The sequence below is a fragment of the Sabethes cyaneus genome, chromosome 2 (assembly GCF_943734655.1).
Source record: "Sabethes cyaneus chromosome 2, idSabCyanKW18_F2, whole genome shotgun sequence".
Taxonomy (NCBI): domain Eukaryota; kingdom Metazoa; phylum Arthropoda; class Insecta; order Diptera; family Culicidae; genus Sabethes; species Sabethes cyaneus.
The window spans coordinates 156,532,703-156,553,502 of record NC_071354.1 but is presented as its reverse complement, the minus strand read 5'-3'; the positions used below and the strand labels follow the sequence as shown (position 1 = coordinate 156,553,502).

At 39.2% G+C, this 20,800-nt stretch overlaps 1 protein-coding gene across 1 annotated transcript; it reads left to right on the top strand.

Moving 5' to 3' along the window:
• Nucleotides 1-847: 847 nt before the first annotated feature.
• LOC128736237 (pancreatic triacylglycerol lipase-like) lies at nucleotides 848-1,936 on the top strand. Its single transcript, XM_053830716.1, has 2 exons — nucleotides 848-1,059; nucleotides 1,120-1,936. The coding sequence occupies exons 1-2, from the start codon at nucleotides 848-850 to the stop codon at nucleotides 1,934-1,936; spliced, it is 1,029 nt and encodes a 342-aa protein (XP_053686691.1).
• The last annotated feature ends 18,864 nt before the right edge of the window (nucleotides 1,937-20,800 follow it).

Sequence of the window (20,800 nt, the reverse complement as noted above, 5' to 3'; positions counted from 1 at the left end):
CTAATCTCAAGTCTAATTTCAATCAAATTTACGTCCAATTTCAGTTTCAAATTTAACTTTAGCGTCGCTTGTACAACTCCACTTCAGCTTCCCAGTTGGCTTCGAGATATGACGCTAGCCTAATAAGCCAGTCATCGTATGGTCGAATCTCGGCTGGGAGAGGCAATAGGATCGCAGCAACTGGCCCTGCAATTGTCCTGTACTCTAACAGCTGGCTGTGAAGTCTGTCGTATAAAAACAGAAGGTCAAGTTTTGATAACGGAATGTAGCACCTAGGCTTTGCTTTGTCAATCGTAACTTCAAATGCAGTTCCGTGTCCAATTTCAACTTTAATTTCAAATCCAACTTAAAGCCCAATTCCAAGTCTAGTTCAATTCTAATTTCAAGTTTAATATTTAAACGTTCCGGGAAAATCACCGTTTGCTGGATGTACGCTGGCCTTTGTAAATCATCATGTTTTGGCGTAATGATAATAACAATGATTATAGGTAACCTTGCCATAACAAGCAGTAAATGTATTATTCAATGTATTCGCAAGTGGTTCCGGTTCCTAAGTTCATTGATCTATGCTAACCTCCTGGCAAAAGAATCACGAGCAATTGTGCAAAATTGCTGGTTTGCGCACGATTTTCAAGGCTCGCCTTAATTCTGTCCGTCAATAGCAGCAATTGTTTCAATTTACGTATTTTTAATACGCAGTTCACGCAACACAACAATTATCCTATTAATCAACGCTGCCGAAAACGACAGTTGAATAAACAGAATTCGTCTGGCATAAAACATGATATCTTTATAGTCTTGTAAAAAGTATTAAAAAGCCATTAGTTGTCTTTCAAATTTGGAAAAGATGAGACGCCTGTTTGAAGTCTTTTTCGTCGTCCTACTGGGACAAAATGCGTTTGCTGGACTGTTGGACATATTTAGTGCCACTTCTGATTACGATGCCGCCTTTTTGATGGACAGTTTTTTCGGGATTGTAGCCAACACTACTAAATACATCATCAATGGGGATTCTACGAATCCAATCGAGGTGGATGTTACTTTTTGGTGTGGAAACCGGTAAGAATGTGGTAGGTTATCAGTTGAACTTAGTATTAAACTTAAGTGAATATTTTGCAGTAATTCTCCCAATCTTGAGCAAACTGTGATAAACGATGGAAGCTTGAGTTCAAAGCTTGTTACCTCAAAACCGATTGTTTTTATCGTTCATGGATGGTTGGACAATCGTAACCGTAACTGGATTCGATCGATGACAAGTGATTATTTGCAATATGTAGACACGAATATCTGTGTAGTAGATTGGGGAAATTTGGCTATCTATGGCTATGCACTTGCTGCAAATCATACTGTACGAGTGGGCGCGTATTTGGCGAAGTTTATCACCTACCTTAATCAGCAGGGAATACCGTTGAGTAAGGTAACGCTTGTAGGTCATAGCATGGGAGCACACGTCAGTGGCAATGCTGGTATGAATTTGGGAGGCAAGATTGGGGCAATCTATGGTCTCGATCCGGCTAGTCCCTTGTTCAAAATGCCATTTGATGTTGGAACCTCGAAAAGGCTGGACAAATCAGATGCTTCGTATGTGCAGATGATCATTACATCTCGCTGTACTTGGGGTGTATGTACCGGAGATGGTCACGAAAACTTTTACCCAACCGGAGGATCAGCTCCGCAACCGAATTGCGTAATTCCCTTGTTTTCCAACGCGGAAGCTGCTGAGCCTATTATCTGTAGTCACGCTCATTCGTACACGCTGTTCAGAATGGCGTTGAATACTCGCAATGTCTTCAACGGTAAGCAGTGTTCTACTTACGCGGGATACTTGCTTGGATTGTGCATCTTCAACAAGTCTACAAAGATGGGGATCTATACTAGTCGAGTTGGGGGTGATTTCTATCTGATGACATCCGTGTTTGAGCCGTATACAGTTTAATAACTTGTACATAGTTATTTGGTAAGAAAATAAAAATGTAAGAGCAGTTGAACATTTTCGTGTATTTTTTTTTAATTTTCTATTTCTATTGATGTAAATTTTCGTAAACTTTTATAGAACCCTTTCAGGTCAGCTAGGTTTTATAATTATGCAAGAGTAGGAGGTTTTTTTGTGATTAAGATTTAAATCAAACACGTCTTCTGTTTAGTCTTTGCTGAATGTAGCGTTGCTTTATCCATTTTTGCACTGAATATAACATGAGAAGATATCCTTATTTCGAAACAAGTGTTTCTTTCATACGCATAGGGAATAAAACTATTGTTAGACCATTCACGCACATTACTGTATACCAGCGCTGATCCGAGTCCATCTTCAATTTTATTCATAATACAAGTTTCGTTCTGAATTCATCTCATATATTTTTAAATACGCTTTCCCCAAGATTCAACCCACTTTCTTCTGTGTAATAATCGAGAAGGTTATGTCGTAGGTGACTGAAATCAGGATTAGTTTCTTTATTCGGTTTTATTCAGTGACTTCGCATTCACAGAAGGCACACAGTTCATGGACTACTACTCTGCTATGGCACGTTTGTGCGATCCAACCAAATTTTAATTTTCCAAATGGCTTTTAAATAATTCACCCTCACTGCCATGCTGCTGTGGAATGAGAACACACTCCGGAAGCGGAGTAGGCCGGACCACATTTACACATGCGGCGTGGCCTATATTTTCGCCAGTCGAGTCTCGCCCGGTTGAGAAAATTGTGCTATATGTGCTCCCCCGTACCGTAGCCGTTGCCGTAGCCGACCGGCAGTGGCAGGCCAGCAGGCAAGTCCAAGTCGACCCTAGGTATAGGTGCTTTTGCACCTAGAGTCCACTGATGTGGTTTCTCGCTAGAAAAGCAGATATGAAAGGGTTCATCGTACCACGATAGCGTCTTGTTGACATTAATGCTGCAGTTGCACTAGACTGGAAATAATGTGGAGCATAACCGTCCATAATGAGGCGTTTTCGAGGGCACCGAAAGGAAAACTGGCATTGTTTCAAAAAGCGTGAATGCAATCTTTGCAAACTAATGGCAAACCTAAATGCGAAAGTATGAAAGAAAATATACGGAATAATAATATTAAAAGCCTATGCGTGAACAAATGTTCCTATTTCTGATGTAATGGGATTTCGCAGTCAGCCCTTTTCTCGTGAATACTTCGAGCAATTAAATCGAGTGCGCCATGAAATATATCTTAAACATATTTTTGTCTTGCTACCAGGGCTGGAAAAATGCAAGTTTATTGGAGAACTCTATAGAAAAGAAAGCGCTAGTCAGGAATATTTTTACAGATAAGAAGCCGTAGGATTTGGTCGTAAAGCGGGATACACAGTTCAAAAGAAGTGGAATAAAAGCTATCAACAAATGCTCAAGATATAAATTACTTTAGCGTTTGCTCAATCAGTACGAACCTGTCAAGAAATAGTGTTCCACGTTCAGAAGGCGCAGTTTTCATGCAATTGAAGTAAAAAGTCACTTTTCCGTTAAGAATAATATCTGATTCGAATATTCCTACAAAAAAAATAGAAGGGTCTGTGTTTCAGGACACAAACGCAGGATCGGCGTAGGACTATGAATATAGAATACATTACACCTATAGGTTAGAATCATTAGGACCGTAGCAACTGGTTCTGCAATTGTCCTGCACTCTAACAGCTGGCTGCAAAGTCTGTCGTATAAAAACAGAAGGTAAAGTTTCGACAAAGGAATGTAGCACCTAGGCTTTGCTTTGCTTTACACCTATAGGTACCGTTCCTCCTCTTAATAGTAATACCACGGACCTTTCAATAGATTTCGTAAAAAGGCAGCTTCTCCTAAAACCCATTCAAAGGTCGAGCTCAAAGTTGTCATTGAGAGATGCGATGAAATACCGTTTCTTAAAAAAGCAAAAAGGGCATTGTTTTGAGAAGTTTCAAGACACAAGTTGTATCGGACAATACAGCGTATAGCAAAATCGATCAAGGATGCCCTAAGTGTTTTTGGTAATGAAATACAATTCACCGTTACGCATCATGAAACCTAACGCAAGGCTGTTTCCGGAGAAATTCCTGGAAAAGCTTTTTATACCTCGTTCATTCGGTAGAAAGCTGGTAAATGGTGAAACAATGCGGTGGTTCTCAATTCCTATCCGTGACTCTACGCGGTACCAGCTGGCATACGAGTTATCGTGAAGGCGTACAGGTAATCAATCCCTGTGGGAATTCGATAGTATACTGGTAGAGAAGGGGTGCTCTTTCGAGCTACCAAGCGTCTAATCTCCATGTTTAAAATTGGTCAAAATGGCGTCTGTGCTCCACGTTAAAGGCAACCGATCACCTTTGTCGTACCAGTCTATAGTCTATAGTGAATACGATTGTCAACTTGATGTTAGGATCATCGGGGATCTGAATGTTTAGGCCGACTAGGAGGTAGAATTCGCAACGGTGATTGAACAGTTCAAATTCCAACATACAAATCCAAAACCAAACAATTAAGCCTTGCGAAATAGAAAAAACTGTTAGCCGATAACATAATTCGACCTTCAATTTCCCCATATAATTCACCAATCCTTCTAGTGCTAAAAATGTCGATGATCAACACGACAAAATAGTGTTTGGTCGTAGAGTTCCGTGGCAGATAAATTCCCATTGTCTAGAATCGACGATATCCTAGATCAATTAGGTTGATACTTCACTACACTCGACTTGACATCAGCTTTTCACCAAGTCGAACTTGATGAAAATTCTAAGTAATATACCGCCTCCTTTACTCAAACCGGCCACTATGAATTCAAAAGATTATCGTTTGGTCTAAATATATCACCAAACAGATTTCAAAGGATGATGACCATCGTTTTAAGCGGGTAACCTCCCGAAAGTGCATTTTTATACATTGATGATATAATTGCAAAAGTTGAATGATGTCGGCAGCTGCTCGAGCGGCACGGTGATTGTGAAATTTTGATTCCGGACAAAAACTTTTCCTAGTACAGGATCACCACAATCAACAAAATGTTTCCAAGCTGATGGGATGGGAATGTTTCTCCAATAATTTAAAGCAATGGAACACTGTTCATTGAACCTGATGTTAAAATCAACACCGAATACAGAATACCTCGATATAAGACAATTCATCATTTCAAAAAGTATCGAAATTGACTTCTTCACTTTTTTTTTGCATTAGTGGTCGCCAATTTTTCTCTGTGTTGTGTGTTTACGATTTTTGAACTATTTATTAATGTTTTGAAGAACCATTTGCTTCTTATCGTCAAAAAGCACTACATGAATGCATCATACTTTCAACAAGATTCTGCACCATCTCATCAAGCGAAAGGATATCGATCTTCCATCTTCCGGGATAGCCACCTTCCAGTTGGCTTCGAGGTATGATGCTGGCATAATAAGCCGGTCGTCGTATGTTCGAATCTCGACTGGGAGAGGCTTTTAGAGTCAATAGGATCGTAGCAACTGGCCCTGCAATTGTCCTGCACTCTAACGGCTGACTGAGAAGTCTGTCGTATAAAAAAAACAGAAGGTCAAGTTTCGATAACGGAATGTAGCACTTAGGCTTTGCTTTGCCTCAGGATGTCGTACGTGTCAGCTGTCAATAACGATTGCGACTTGCCAGTATTTTGAACCATCCACGGACAATGGCTTTCTGCAGCATCTCGAGGATGGTGTATTTTCAGCTCGAGCCTTGTTTTCCAAAATGGCCAAGAGAGATTCATCAATCGGATTTGCATGTGGTAAATTCTAAGGCCATTGTGCGGTCAAAAAGAAGTTCGGAGCGTTGTTTTTCAGCCTTTCTTGGCTCACTTTATGAGACGGTGCAAGTAGCGATTTTCCAGTTGAATACAAAGCAATCATACTGTTACCTTTTTCTGTTTTGCTTGTGTCTGACTCTGACGCGGTCCAACGTAAACTTTTTTTTATAAAGTGGAGGAGCTTTTGTTGCGAAGAATGATAAACTGGATGAAACTGGGAAGTTTCGATATGAGGCCAAAAATATATTAGGTCGTTTAACGGTAGGAGGCACTCCAACCCACACTCTCTCCATTAGTACCCAAACAGGACTTAAAAAGGGTTCGCAAGTTGAATGTGACTGCCGTGAATGCGTACACTTTCCGCATTCAACCTGCGCTTTTTGAACGATCATTTGACTGTTTTTTGAATCCAGTCAATCTGCTGCTTGCCCTGCTGCCGTTTTATAATTCATGCTGCCTCTCAGCAGCAGCAAACAGTCATACTCCTGCTTTGCGCGTTCATGTGAAAAATCTAAACTGCAACCTGACTGGAAGCATAAGATGACGTATTTTATCGTTTCTCTTTTTGTCTCCAAATCGGCTGCTCACAGTAATAGTTTGTCACCCAGACATCGATCCGACGCAAGCAAAATGTTCGTTTGTATTGGACGGAGTCCGACCGACTTCTTCCATGCACAGGTAGTGGTTGTTTTTTTCTAGTATTGAATATACGATAGCGCGGTTGCTTTTCGTTAATGTGGGGACTGCCAGTCATTTGACTGTTTTGCAGTCTTTCGCTACTCCAAATGGTAAAGGCAACTTGACCGAAACGACAATGTTAAAAAGGCTTAGAATGCATTCGTTCTACTGCGTTCAATCGGCGTTTTGACTGAGCAAACTGCCAGTTGTGTTTTGCATTGCGTTTTATTTCACCACTAAACGGACGGTGTGAACTTGAATGCGCTGTGGTGTGACTGCGGTAGAAAAAAAGGATCGATCGAAGCCTTGTACCCAAGTGTTTTTGCAATTTAACTACCGCCGCACCAGTATATTAGATAGTCACATGTCTAGTGTATGTGTGCGTGTATAGATTGTTAAAAATTGGAGGAACAAAACTAGGTATGATACTATCTAATATAAAAAAGTTCAACTGTTTCCACCAGTGCATCTGCAAAACATTGAAAAGTGTCGAAATAATGTGCCGAGAGAAGATAAGAGCCCCGGAATATACTGTGGTCAGGGTTGCCACATGCACAGATTATTCTGTGTTTAACAGATATTTAAAAGAAATCACCTGTACAGAATCTGTATGCATAGAATACAGATTTTCGCCAAATTACACAGATTAAACAGATTTTTGAGCTTTTACATGAGAGTGAAAGAGACGGAAATAGTCAGCAAAATGACTCTCTATCTTTTTCACTCTCATTGTTTTGCATTGGACAGATTTGTGCACAGATATTTTTCCTCGCCGTACAGATTGTCAGATTTTTCCAACAAAAAACACAGAATTATATGTGGCATCCCTGACTGTGGTACAGATTTGTTGTTGTAGTACAATTATCCCAGCCAGGGCCTTAAACTATCACCGAATTTCAAATAAAACAGAAAATTTTTTTTCTCAGCATACATTGTTTTTTATGCCTCTGCACTGTGATTTTCATCATAGTATACAAGTTCAATATATCGTGAAAGTAGAACAGGAGAAAGTGATTTTCAAATCCAGAAGGTGATATTCACTTAAGTTAAAAAACAATTTTAAATGCAGTTAGTGAAAAGAAAAAATTTATTTTCAACAGCTGAATGCAATAGATGCTAAACCACAACATAAATTTTTTTTATTGATTTTCACTGCTCAAACGTGAATATCAGTTTGCTACAATATCACAGGGCGCTGATATTCTATATTCTCGTGCATGAAGTTCATGCTTGCTGCATTTAGCTATTATGTACGTTTGATCAAAGCAAGCAGATTTTCAATATAAGGAAGACTGATAATCCAGAAGTTTGAACGTTATGCTGATGAATATTAACAGCACTGATCCCAGCTAGCACCAACTCGTGTATCAATGTACGAAAACTATCGTAAATATCTCCTAACAAACTCGAAATCGTAACTAAAGCTGGATAAAGTGGGATCAAGTTGATTTTCTGCCGTATATAATGATAATGACTGACATACATACGATTTTCAGCACAAAATCGTAGAGTAGTACGGAGCGACTCGCGCTTAATCGGATATTATCGTATATAAATACTTATATAGTCGCTCAAAGTTATTCGTTATCACGTAATCACGCCTCCAAAATAGGAACGATAGGTCAATTTTGCGCATGAAATACGATTTATTTAGCATGTATATCTGTACGTAATGCTGATTTTTACCTTTTTTATACGTATGAAAATGTTAGCTGGGATACGTGTAGACCATTTTCCTCAAGTCCATAAATGAAACAGTTTGGTCTCTTTTCTAACTGATTATATTCTACTGTATCTTATTTCGAAACTGCATTGATTTGCACGGTTGTAATTATAGTGGATAGGATACGCTGAGCATTTTTAACGTTCGCTGCTGAGGAACTGCCTCGGATTTTGCTCAAAAATCTGCTTAGTATTGAAGGTCCATCTTACATAGTCAAATACATCAGCAGATGTGTAATCGAATTTTCTACTATTTGAAATTACAGTAGATTTAACAACACTCGACTTCTCATGTGGCTCGGTGGGAAAGTCAATGACCCTCTTCTAGGTAGATTGTGACGCATTTAGAGCTACGATGCAGTTTCGTGATTCGTGCCACAACAGCTTTATACCTACTCCATTTGTTTTGTTCAAAATTTCTTTCAGTATGACTTCCGTAATTGCCGCTGGTTCATTTAACAAATTGGTAATTAGAGTTTGCGACTAATCGTCCGTGCAACGCCATTGTTTCGGTTGTGGAACTAGTCAAGCTAATGTTAATTTCCTCCTTGTAGGTATTTGCTGGCGTCGTCGGTCGTGTGCAGTGAAGAATGACATAAACGTATGTGCTCTACGGGGTTCCTAGCCGTGTTCGGTGAGGTATGCCATTGGACTATCAAGCCAGTAATTGTGGGTTCGATTCTCGATTGACTGAGAGCGGCTGTGAGAGTTAATAGAATTATAGCACTATTCTTGCTTTAAGACTCGCAATCAGAATGTATATAGTACCGAGACTTTGCTATTTTGCTTTTGAGCTACTTTTTAAATTGTATACTCTGAACCATTTTTAAATGTCTTAGTTTGGCATTAGAAAACATATGTAAGAACTGATAATATTCACAATTGAATTAAACAATTTTCCTACCAGTAATAGAAGATCGATTTCGCTTTGCTACTTAGAAATGAGAAGTTTTAGCACTTTACTAATTTAACTCGACTGTAGTATATGATGAGGGGCTAGCGTGGGTTGGTGTACATCGACCGAACCCGGCCAATGTCATGGAGTTGTAAAGTTTCCTGCAGAACAATTGTGCAACTGGAAGCGCCCTGTATGGAAAGTAATCGACTTCGATGCAAAATCCGCGTGTGGATGGAAGCGAAGTCCAACAGTGTAAAACCGTGAAATGCCTCGGAGCACCAAAATCAAATTGCCATGCACAAAGGAGAGCCACACAGTTGTCCTTCATACGTAGAGACGCGGTCTGCTGCTGTTATCAATTCCCGTGTGGAAAACTTATAACAAAACATATCCTGAGTTTAGGTTCTGCTGGAAGCTGGTTTTCGACGGTAAGGATGCACTGCACACTGCACAGTCCTTTTGTATTAGTGCTTTGCATTTCTCTGCTGTCCGTTTTTGCTTGTTTGTCAGTATTTGCGGTTGTAAAAGTTAACGCAGATCAGGATTTTATTTGCTAACATGAGGCACACTAGGCAATTTAGATATTGTTGGAAGTCGCATGGTGTAAATATGTTTGAATGGACACATTTGTCTGTTGTAGACGCAAAATGTATTTTTGTGTCACGGGGTCAACCATTCTTAGTAAATTAATGATTTTTCAAAATTAACGGAAAAGTCAACACAATAATGGATAAGTTTATTTCAAAAAATATCTCACTTATTGTATAAAACTTTAAATGCGAAGGAATTTTGGATTGACTAATGTAAAACTCTCGTGTATCTATCATGAAATGATGACATTCAAAACATGATATTTTTTTCATTAATTTTATTTTCGTCAGTGCTCTCCTTTTTGTTAAATTTGTTATAATTGGGTAAGGGAGAGGATTTTCAGCCCATTAAGCGATTGCATCTATTTTTTCGGCCTAGATATACTGGAAGAACAGGTGGTTTTGGCGTTCTTTTAATAAAAAATAATAGATTACTTACAGTCTTGAGAAAATAGTTATAACATATTAAAATGTCGGCAAAATATTTTTATTTGCGAAAGAAAAGTCAAATAGGCTGAATTTAGAAGCATGCTTAAAGTACTCTCCCGGACCCTATTTCTAATTATTTTGTAGCATTAAATATTCGAATTATATCTCAAAAAATTAGGTAGAACATCACGCTTGATGCTGAATTCCTTGCTTAAAGGTTTTTCCCCCTCGCTAACCCGGATGGCATCAGTTCAAACGGTCTCGAGGGGTGTCAGAGGTATCAACCGGGCAGCCAGCAGCCGTACCACAAACCGAGGGCCGTCTTATTTATGACAACCAATTTGGACCATATTTGCAGTAAAATTTATGAATTACTGGTTCGTCTGCTACCTGCACCCATGTGGACACTCGGGCGCTGCGCTGACTGTCTGCATCGTAAAAGTCAGATCGACACCGACGGGGCCGGACCGCACCGCACCGCAGCGTAGCGCAGCATTTGGTGGAACAATCCGAAATTTGGCTGGCTGACATGCGGCAGATGGTCGGTGCCAACGCATTTTTGGTAGTTCGGAATATTGGCACGATATATTGGAAACGATTCGCACCGTCAGGTCAGGAGAAAGGCAGAGTTGTGAAAATTTGGATGCAGACTTAAACGTGGCAGAAAATTCTACCAAGAATGGGCCTCTTTCTTTTATTGGAAAAATAAATATACGCATTTGAGGTTATACTAAATACTAAAAAAATTTAGTGTTTGAGTGTAAATTTACTATTCGGTATAAACGAGGTATTCAGAAAGTATTCTATATCGTTGATTTTTTTTTATCAAAAGTCTTAAATTATATTTGAATTATTCTTCCACAAAGTAGCGACACTTTTGGTGGAGATGCAGTTAGCTAATGCAATCAACCTGGGAGACAAACAATCATGCGCCCTCATCTTTTATGAATTGAAAAAATATACGGACCGTTGGCGGATTATGGACATACCGAGTCCTATTTATCTAGACAAGTTTAATAAAGATTGGGTTTCAGTTTGAAATGTGTATCAACGATTCTTTGTAAAGAAATACTACCGAAATTTAAAAGTGCTCTGATTTGGTTCAAATCTTGTGTTGTTCCCTTTTGGAATTTTTTTTACTCGGCTTTGAAACTGCAAACCCACGAAGAGATGAAACTTCTATTGCACTTTTACGCAACAAAACGAATTAAGTTGGCTTTTGCAATTTTGATTACTGGTCATTTTATTATCAGCGGAATCTTTCCGATGTTTGTAATTAAATTTAAAAAAAGCTCTTGTTAGTCGTCCTCTAATCGTACTGGTTAGTTCGACAATTTTTGCTGCGTTGAAAAATTTGAGATGCTTCCCTTGAATCAACAGTTCCTTCCCATAGATATATAAAGCTAAGTGTATTTCATCGTAAAATGGATAGTAAAATCTAGACGAAATCGTTCGGTATCATCGGAGCATTACTCTATTCACTGCAAATCAAACACGGAATAGAGTACTCTACCAGAGTACGGGGCACCAGCCAGCCGGGTAATGAAAAATCTTTTTGCCGCGTTGCCGACACATAAAGATTGTGCGTGTGTTTTACGAGTGCAATAAAAATAACCATTTTCGTCTGGTCGATATAACACTACCGGGAAAATCGAAAAAGGATGAACAACTGTGGAGTGTAGCGCGTAGATTTAAAATCCGGACTGGAAAACGGCTTACAATATTTTGATGATACAATATCCGGTTTGCTACACTTATGGTATGGTTAAACAACTAAAGGAACACCAGACGTTAGTATTTGTGTAACGAACGACACGTTTCATTTAATAACTTGTACCGAATGTCGAAGAAGATATGCAAAGCGAAGCTTTGGTGCTACATTCCGCTACATTACATTCATAACTTGACCTCCTATTTTTATTCGACAGACTTCGCAGTCAGGTATGATAGTACAGGACAATTGCGGGGCTAGTACTATTAACTCTTACAGTCTCTCCCAGTCGAGATTAGAACATGCGACGACTGGGAGGCAACAATGTACTGGCAGGCTTACAGAAAAGACTGAACTATTAGCAAGGTAATAGAACGTTTCCTTTGTATCTAATACGATCTGATATGGTTTCGCTTTAGTAGGGGAGTGTCGTCGGGGTTGGGCCACGTTTTGGAATTCGCCCATAACTTTCATTTCAAAAGGAATTTTGGAAATCTAAATACATCGTTGCAAAGGTCTATAAGAATAAGGTATATTTTGAATCAGTTTTTTGAATCAGTTCAAAAGCCTGAAAAATAAAAAAGTAATAGGCATTTACGTGAAGACAAAGAATGTTGTCATAGTCGGGCCATGTTGTGCAGGTTGGGCCACCGCAGAAATTCTAAGACATACGTATTGAAATTCTATATAGAGACATGAAAAAAATGAATTCCGTGAACAACGACTCATATAGGTACAAAAACCCTATTTTTAATTGCATTTTTGCGAAATGTAAAATCAATATTGCTACAATCGTCTTTTACGAAGTGTACAACTACAATGAAAAAAAAACAACAAAAATCTAGGTTTTTATCGTATTAATTTTGCTTTATTTCATCACATTTTACGTGACTGACACTCTCGCGATTATTGCGCTTCTGCGCTTAAAATTATGGTGGCCCAACCATGACTATTCAAGTGGCCCGACCTTTACAAATAGCGCTTTTCTAGTATTTCACCTTAGCCATCCCAAACATCTTACTGGAGGGGATTTTTCTATAGTCTTCGTGTGCAGCACAACACACTTCATACATTTTCAAAATATATCTCGTTAATTGCATTTCATGAATCATTTCTTGAAGAAAAATTCATTGCGCCTGGAAAACTTTTTTGGTAAGATTTAGTCACTGAATTCAGTACGGGTGTTTTGAATACACGATTGAACCTCACAATATTGTGAAAAGTTAGCTATCACAGTAAGAAGTTTTACAATGGTTGCATCATAGATATCATGAGTTACTAAAACTGTAAAATCGTGATGGCCCGATCATAACAGTGGCCCGACGATAATGACAATACCCTACAAACCATAATGAGCTAATTGTAAGTGCAAGAATTAAAGCTTTTAGTATGAAAATTCCAAAAAAGATGAACTTTTGCTGTTTTTAATGCCGTCGGTGATGTTTTAATTTTCGCTAAATCATTGAGTCCGACAATCCACAAAGAATTAAATTCAATCCAGCTCTGTCAAAGTGATATTTGTGTTACCCATACGCTTTGATTGATGACATTATGATTGATACTAGCTAAGAGTGTAATGTTTACATTGGCGGAGTTTCATCTCAATATTTTAAGTGACTATCGAGATGGTATCGGAGCACGAGCAGATCCCCTAAAAATCAGCAGAAACTGAAGACAGTTGTAACCTGGGGAACGCTAGGAAGGTATTGAGTCTGTCGATCAAGCGTCGATCGATCCAGGTCATCCAGAAGGTCGATGCTACTCTTCGGCGGCAGCAAGCTGGATTCCGTGTTGGCTAATCAAGAATAGGCCATATAACAACCCGCATTGTATTGTAGAAGATCAACAAATTCCAGGACTCTTTTCTTAATCGGCTATATCATCAAGCGAAAATCCTGAATGTAGGTGTAAGTGGATCGGACACACCTTGAGCAAAGGTGTAACCGTTGGTTACAGTTGATATTTCCGCTCCGCCGAAATCATAATGTTGTCCAGAGTTGCGCAGAGTCCACATCTGAGCAAACTGTAACAGAAGCAACGATAGCTCTTCAAGTCTTCGGACGGAGATGTCACTCACAGATGTCTAGTAAAAGCATCCTTCTACGGGAGAGCTGTCAATAGTGTGGGTGATAGCACTTAAAGTCGATGGACAGAAAGGTCTCTAATGCAGGATGGCTTTACCAAGAGGTAGCATGTGGATAGCACACCAAGTTTGCGGGCGGAGTGGTCACTCACACGGGAAAGCTGAATTCACCACTGCCACTCACAGCAATATGAGTGATATCACATCAAGTCTGGCGCAGTCTGGTACAGAGTCTAGTACCGGTCTGGTACTAAGTCTGATGACCAAATGAATCATGTGCAAAATCATGAGGTGCAAATGACCAAATGAATCATGTGCAAAAATGAATCAGGTGCAAAATCATGAGAAGGGTTGCCATTATAAAGGGTGTCCCACATCAAATTGCATCACGGAAAAAACGCTGTAAAAATTACATACTTGATCGATCCTTTTCAAACTTTCAGACAATAAAATATAACTCATTAGTAAGCTTTTGGCTGATTTATTTCATTCAATTTCAATAGCATAACCGTATGTTCGCACCTCACGCTTAATACCACTCATAAGGTTCCGTACAACATCTGGCTGCAGCTTCTTCCGTACGGAAACCCACTTTTTCTTCATGTCTTCTTCAGATTTGACCTCATTAGGATATTTCCGTAGTGCTTGCTTCATAATAGCCCAGTGTTTTTCGATGAGCCTTAGTTCTGGTGCGTCGCGAGGGGTTTATGTCCTTGGGTACGAAAGTGAACCCGTTGGGTATGAAATGGGGAAGGCAAATGAGGAGCGTCCAATATAGCTCTGGCCATTTCAAGCCCCTACCTAGCGCCTCCACGTGGTCATACCTGGTAATGGTCTTTTGAGTAGCCAAGCAAAGAGGTGCGATGCTGGGTGGTTCCCGGCTGCCTGATCTTTATTTTAATTATTTTTTTTCGTTTTAGCTTATAAAGCATCTCTTGCTATATAGTAACAACTTTGGCCAAAACGAGTTTCAATACTGCTCATGGATACCAAAATGAAAAAATTAAATTGAGTATTAGAAACACTTATGGAACTTCAAAGGACGCTATTCTATTTCATACGTAGGACTGCTGGTGAGATTGTTCTATTATATACCACACTTCATTATATACCCATATATACCACATTTCCTCTTAATATCATATTATTAATAGTATTATTATTGATATCATAAATGTGGAAGGCTGGATGATGGAGTGGATTGCCAACCTGAATCCTTAAGGTCTGAAGGAAATATGGCACTTCTCAATTCAAAACAAACAAATCATCACGTGGGTTAAAGTTGGTACAGCGAAATTGATTATTACATGGAAGGATCCTAATGCTGGAAGGCGACTCTTATAACCCCGGAATGCGCACAAGTGCCTCTGCTTGTGGGTCCGCCCAATCCCTTTTGGTCCTCCTGTAACAGCATTTGTGTGAAATTCATTTGATAATCAAATTTGAATCTACTGTAATTCTACCCACATACATTGGCAAGTCCTTGAAATGATGGTGGCTTTCCCCTACTACTACTTGGGTACGAAAGTGAACCCGTTGGTTTCGTACCACTCTAGGATATTCTTTGAATAGTGGCACGAAGCTAATCAGCCAGAAGATTGTAGGGCTCTCGTGTTGCTTCAACAGAGAAAGCGGACGCTAATGTAGTCACTCCTTGAGGTAGATCACCCGTTTACAATCCCAGAAATAATATATTTCTTGGCAAACTTTGAAAGTTTCTACTTCCTGACTTCCTCCGGAACACCAAACTTGTGCTGGCTGGTGCAGAACAGTAGCCGCGGAAGGTACCGGAAGTCCACCTTGACGCAAGTATCATTATCCATGATGAGATAATGAGGCTTCGTCAGCATCTGGGTGTATAGTTTCCTGGTCCCGTGACCGTATTTTGCCGTTCGTCTCTCCTGGTCCTTGGCTCTCTGAACGACATACTTGGACACATTGAACTTTTTGGCCACATCCCTGGCCGAAGCATTGGGATTCCGCTTGAACGCTTCCACGACACGCTTGTGATGCTGATCACTTCGTAGTAACGTTTACCACACGAGTCACTGTTGACTGCGCGATTCCGAGTTGTTTCCCGATGTCCCGATGAGAGAGTTGAGAATTTTCTAAAGCACCCGAGAGTTGCGGCACGATAAACAAAAACTTTTCACATCGAAATGATTGAGCTAACGAACAATCGCTGGTTGTGATTTTTCTGCTAAATATAAAATAATCACTTTGTTACATTTGAATTCCATAGCCTGTAACTTTTTCGCGTTCATTTTTAGAAAAAAATGCATGCTTGTAAACAATATTCAGAAATGTCATTTAGCACATCTGTAGACAGCTGCTGTCAGTGTGACAGCTACGGTAATGGCCTGAAGTTGGCTACACTTTGAGTGCCGGACCCTTAATACGATAGAATACGTGAGTTTTTGATTTCGACAGTAAGGGCCCTGCAGCCGCAAAGTTACCGAGTCTGCCATAACAAGCAAGTGGGCAAGCCGACCTCGCACTTCCTGGCTCTAGAGAGCGAAATTGGTTAAAAAGCAGTAAAAGCATAAAAGAAAAGCGGTGAAAAACCGACACACAATTGATCAAAATACTGGTCGAAGTGATACTTTTCATACAGAAAAAATTACAAACCTATACGACGACTTTTTCGTTTACATTCCTGGACAATCACAATATTGATACGACGACTTTTTCGTTTACATTCCTGGACAATCACAATATTGATCGACTGGCGGTGAACACAAGCTGTGTGCCACTGGGGTGATTATGTAAAGAAACATTCCCAGTTCATGGAACCCAAACAAAACGAATACGATGTTAGCCATTTAAGTGAATAATTGCCGAGCCACATGATCATTTTCGCTCTCCGAAAATTAGCAATTTCTGCACGAGTTTTCTGAATTTGATCATTATAGAATGAATAATGAGTTAAAACCCCAAGACTGGTACCATTATTTTTCCCAGATCCAAGTACAAGCCATGTGCTTTACTGCACATGCGAAGGGTATTGTATGTGGTATTGGAACACTGGTCCACTGGTGCTTGTTTTAAATTTAGGTTAAAAATTTCGATGTATTTTCAGTGAACGCGTGGTTGTGCATACGGGACGATACGGACAATGCTGCGATAGTGTTTTTAAAGTGAAAGATTTATTTTAATAATATTTCTAGTTTTATTTTAAAGCGATACATTGAATAAAAACTTTTTAAAGTTAGTTAGAAATTATTTTTAAGTTTGCTCAAGTTCCAAAAATTATGTCTGATGATAACATTATTATAATTCCGAAATTATTATGAGTTCCTTATTCTGACCTTTTCGAACTAGCAAAAAGGAACACAGTCCAACACGCAGCACGCATCTGTACGCACGTATGCATCTGACCGTTCGTACGTAGTTGTGATGCAGATGTCCGATTGCATTGCATGCACCAGCACCGAATGCCTGATCTACGTCAAAGCGGGTGCAGTTTTCGAGCCTGTTCCTAGCATCATAGTGTGGGACCCCACCCAAATTGGGACCGAACAAGGTGGTGCATGTGTTACTACATGTACGTACACACGTCCTACTACGAAAAACCCAGTCATTATGGCTGCTGCTAGCACACACGAAAATCCAATATACAGATCAGGGGATTCTCGATGACCTACATGCGTACAAAATACAAACAGTGTGTATTTTTCGGACAATGAAGACTCCATATATAGGCTCACGCGTGGAGTAGCTGGCGGTGGCAGGCAGCTGCTCCGAACCGAACCACGCCACCTGCCTTTGTTCGGTTGCTTCAAATTTAGCATCCTTGCCGTTCAGCAACCCGCCTATGCTGGCTGTCGATAACGAGAATGATGCTGCTGCAGCTGCTGCCAATCGTAAAAAACGATGGCTGACTGGTTCGTTCATACACATAAATACCCTATGGTATCCTGTCAGCATTCGGGGCAGACGGAGGGCCCGAGCTGGGTGCGGCTCGTTTTGAAAAGCCAAGGCCGTTGTCAAAAAATGGTGAACCTGGAATGGATTTTCTGCGCAATGACACCCACATGTAAAATCTCCCGCCGGAAATGAAATCAGAACACTGAATGGGAGTTTTATTCCGAAGCACCAAATACTAACCAGAAATCAAGCGACATTTGGACGATAGTGGATCGGTCTCTGCAGCTAGCGCCATCTGCGATACGACAAGCATTTGATTTTATTTATTGAAGGATGATACATTCTGGATTGGCCAATGGAAATCTTATTCAATTCATCTGCCGGTATGTAAAAGGGACGATTGCTAGCTCTACAAGCAAAACATACCATTTTTCCCATTTTTGTAGTTAGCAACCATTTTTTTGATATCGTTACGCGATATCTATAGGCTTCTAACTCACAGACCTGCCGAATGCCTGAATTGGAAGTACTGTGCGATCTATAAAAATATTGCATGTTTTTTACATTTCCAATAAAATAATTGTTTTTGAGGTTTCGATATTGCTTCAAGTATGTAGTGTCCTTTTACTGAAATGCTCAGCTTTGTATTTATTTGAATGAACCTTTTTTCATATACATACATGACAATGTTTATCGTGATATCAGTATGCGTAATTAATATGCCTCTAATAGTATTAGTGCAACGTACGTTGTCTATGGGTTAATGTGATCGTGTGTTTGTTGCTTCTGTTATAAATACGTGTTTTCATTAAGGGGAAATGAACAATCATCAACTTTTCGAATAAAGAAAGCAGTTTTTTGCCTAAAACAAAAACTCTGTTTTAGTATTTATTTGTTAGGAGTATTCTTCTTGCCAATCTGAACACAGAGAATATATTTTCATGAACAGAATTTTTATTTCAAACAAAAAACTGGTTTAGAAATTCACAAAATCAATGGCGTCACATTTCTCCTTGCTCCTTGCTGCTTGGTGTCCAATTGCTATAGCCGCACGCCCAAGCAACCAAAAGTTCGAATTTCACTTAAGGAATAAACTTGAAAGTTCATATTTGGTTCAAATTTAGTTCCGCAGAACTTCCTTGCTGAACAACCAGACACTACATTTTTAAACCGAACTTCATTCTCAATAAAGTACCGTTAATAGCTGTTGCAACTTGAAAGTTCAACATGCAGCTTGAAAGTTCAACACGCAATTTGAAGGTAACTAGAAGTTCGGATAATGGTGTCTAAGGAAGGTTACTAAGCTTTATGTTTATGGCTCTATAGCTTGCTAACCAGCTTTACCCGTAATTAATCAAACTTTAAAGTTGCCTTGAGTTCGCTGTATAAAGAGTTAAGCAGCTTCTAAGGAAACTCTGTCAAAAATTTATAAAATAGCACTTAAAGTTCTATTTTCATACTTTTTATTTCCTACCTCCGCCTCCTCGTAACTTCTATAAAGTCGGTTTATGCAACTAAGATAGACCATATGAAAAAACTCTAACACCTACCGCTTTTAGATTTGAACCCGAGAGTTCCGCGTTGCAAGCCTATCCTGATGCATTGCGCCATCTCTGACGCCGCTAGTGACATGAAATTTGCCGATGAGTTGATTATGAGTGTAAGTTCGTTTTGGGCTATGAGAAATGAGAAATTAGCACAACGAGCAAAATCGATGCAAACCGCATATTCCAGCAACGGAGCAGTGTTATGCATCTAAGTCACCGAAAGGAAGTACTCGAGTTCAAATCCCCGAGGTTTGGTTTGGTTGGTGGTGTGTGGTAAGTTACAATAAAAATAATGTTTATAAAAAACAGTCGATTATTCTTCTGATGATCTTTCATTAAATAAAATAATTGATATTGTTGATTTCAGATAATCGCCGCCACCATAATGTTTGTTCGATTTAATCGACGTTTTTCGGCGAAATAAGTATGAAGATTTAAATTACCAGTTAGTCCGGACGTTTCGAGCTACTACTGGTCTTCGCTCATCATCTGCGGACAACTTTTTCGTCCATTAGGTAGTAGAAGTAGAACCTAATGGACGAAAAAGTTGTCCGCAGATGATGAGCGAAGACCAGTAGTAGCTCGAAACGTCCGGACTAACTGGTAATTTAAATCTTCATACTTATTTCGCCGAAAAACGTCGATTAAATCGAACAAACATAATTGATATTGGTAATCACTATTAACCAAAATTAAAAGCCTTAGTTTAAATGTGGGAAATCTATAAATCAACAGGAAAGAAGTGGGAAAATTTTCCAATCTTTTTTAATTTAAAGATTATTGGAGTTTCTTTTTGAGCTGAACAGTGTTCTATATAGCGACTTCGAAGTTTATTCACCAAATACGAACTTGAAAGTACGGTTAACTACTTAAAAATTAAGCTGAATAGAGTTCTATTTATGATCATTTCGTTGGCTGATCAAGCCAAAAAAACCCCATTTATCGGAACTTTTGGTTACTTGGGCGGTGTATTTTGCCACGTTTTTCTTCGGTTAAGATGGTTTTTGAATTTTTTTTACTCAATCAGACAGTTTAAAACTACAAAGAAAATGTTTTGAGTGTGAAAGAAAAGGTAGTGATTGAAATCTATAATAAGATAGGCGTATCAATTCGAGAAACGGGACGTTTGCTCGACAATCTGGGTAAAGGTGTAAGAAACTTTTAGAAAAATCCACATTTTTAAATGAGTCTACCTGGTAAATAGGTCGGATATAGCTAAAACTATTTAAAATGACCTCAAGTTTCGGGAAGAAAATTCAACCAGTTTTGGCTATTTGCTACCGATAAACGAATGAGTCTCTGTGACAAATAACGTACTTTTAAGTTTCTGCTTCTGATCTTTTAGTCGAAAAATCTGAGTTTGTACTCTTTGAGAGCATTTTGAGTAGTTTTTACTAAATCCAGCCAATTTACAGGTAAACTCACTTAAGAGTGCAAGAAGCCATTCTACGATCAAACGAAAGTCAATAAAATTGAAGTAAACAGCAAGAGATAAACGATTAATTGTGGCTTCAAATTCTGACATCCACCAATCGAACCGCTTCAAAAA

What these genes read in the sequence shown, in the direction of transcription:
- LOC128736237 (XM_053830716.1), top strand. Translation starts at nt 848, where the DNA reads ATGAGACGCCTGTTTGAAGTCTTTTTCGTCGTCCTACTGGGACAAAAT. An exon ending in ACTTTTTGGTGTGGAAACCG is followed by an intron (nt 1,060 to 1,119) that starts GTAAGAATGTGG and finishes AATATTTTGCAG; the next exon opens with TAATTCTCCCAATCTTGAGC.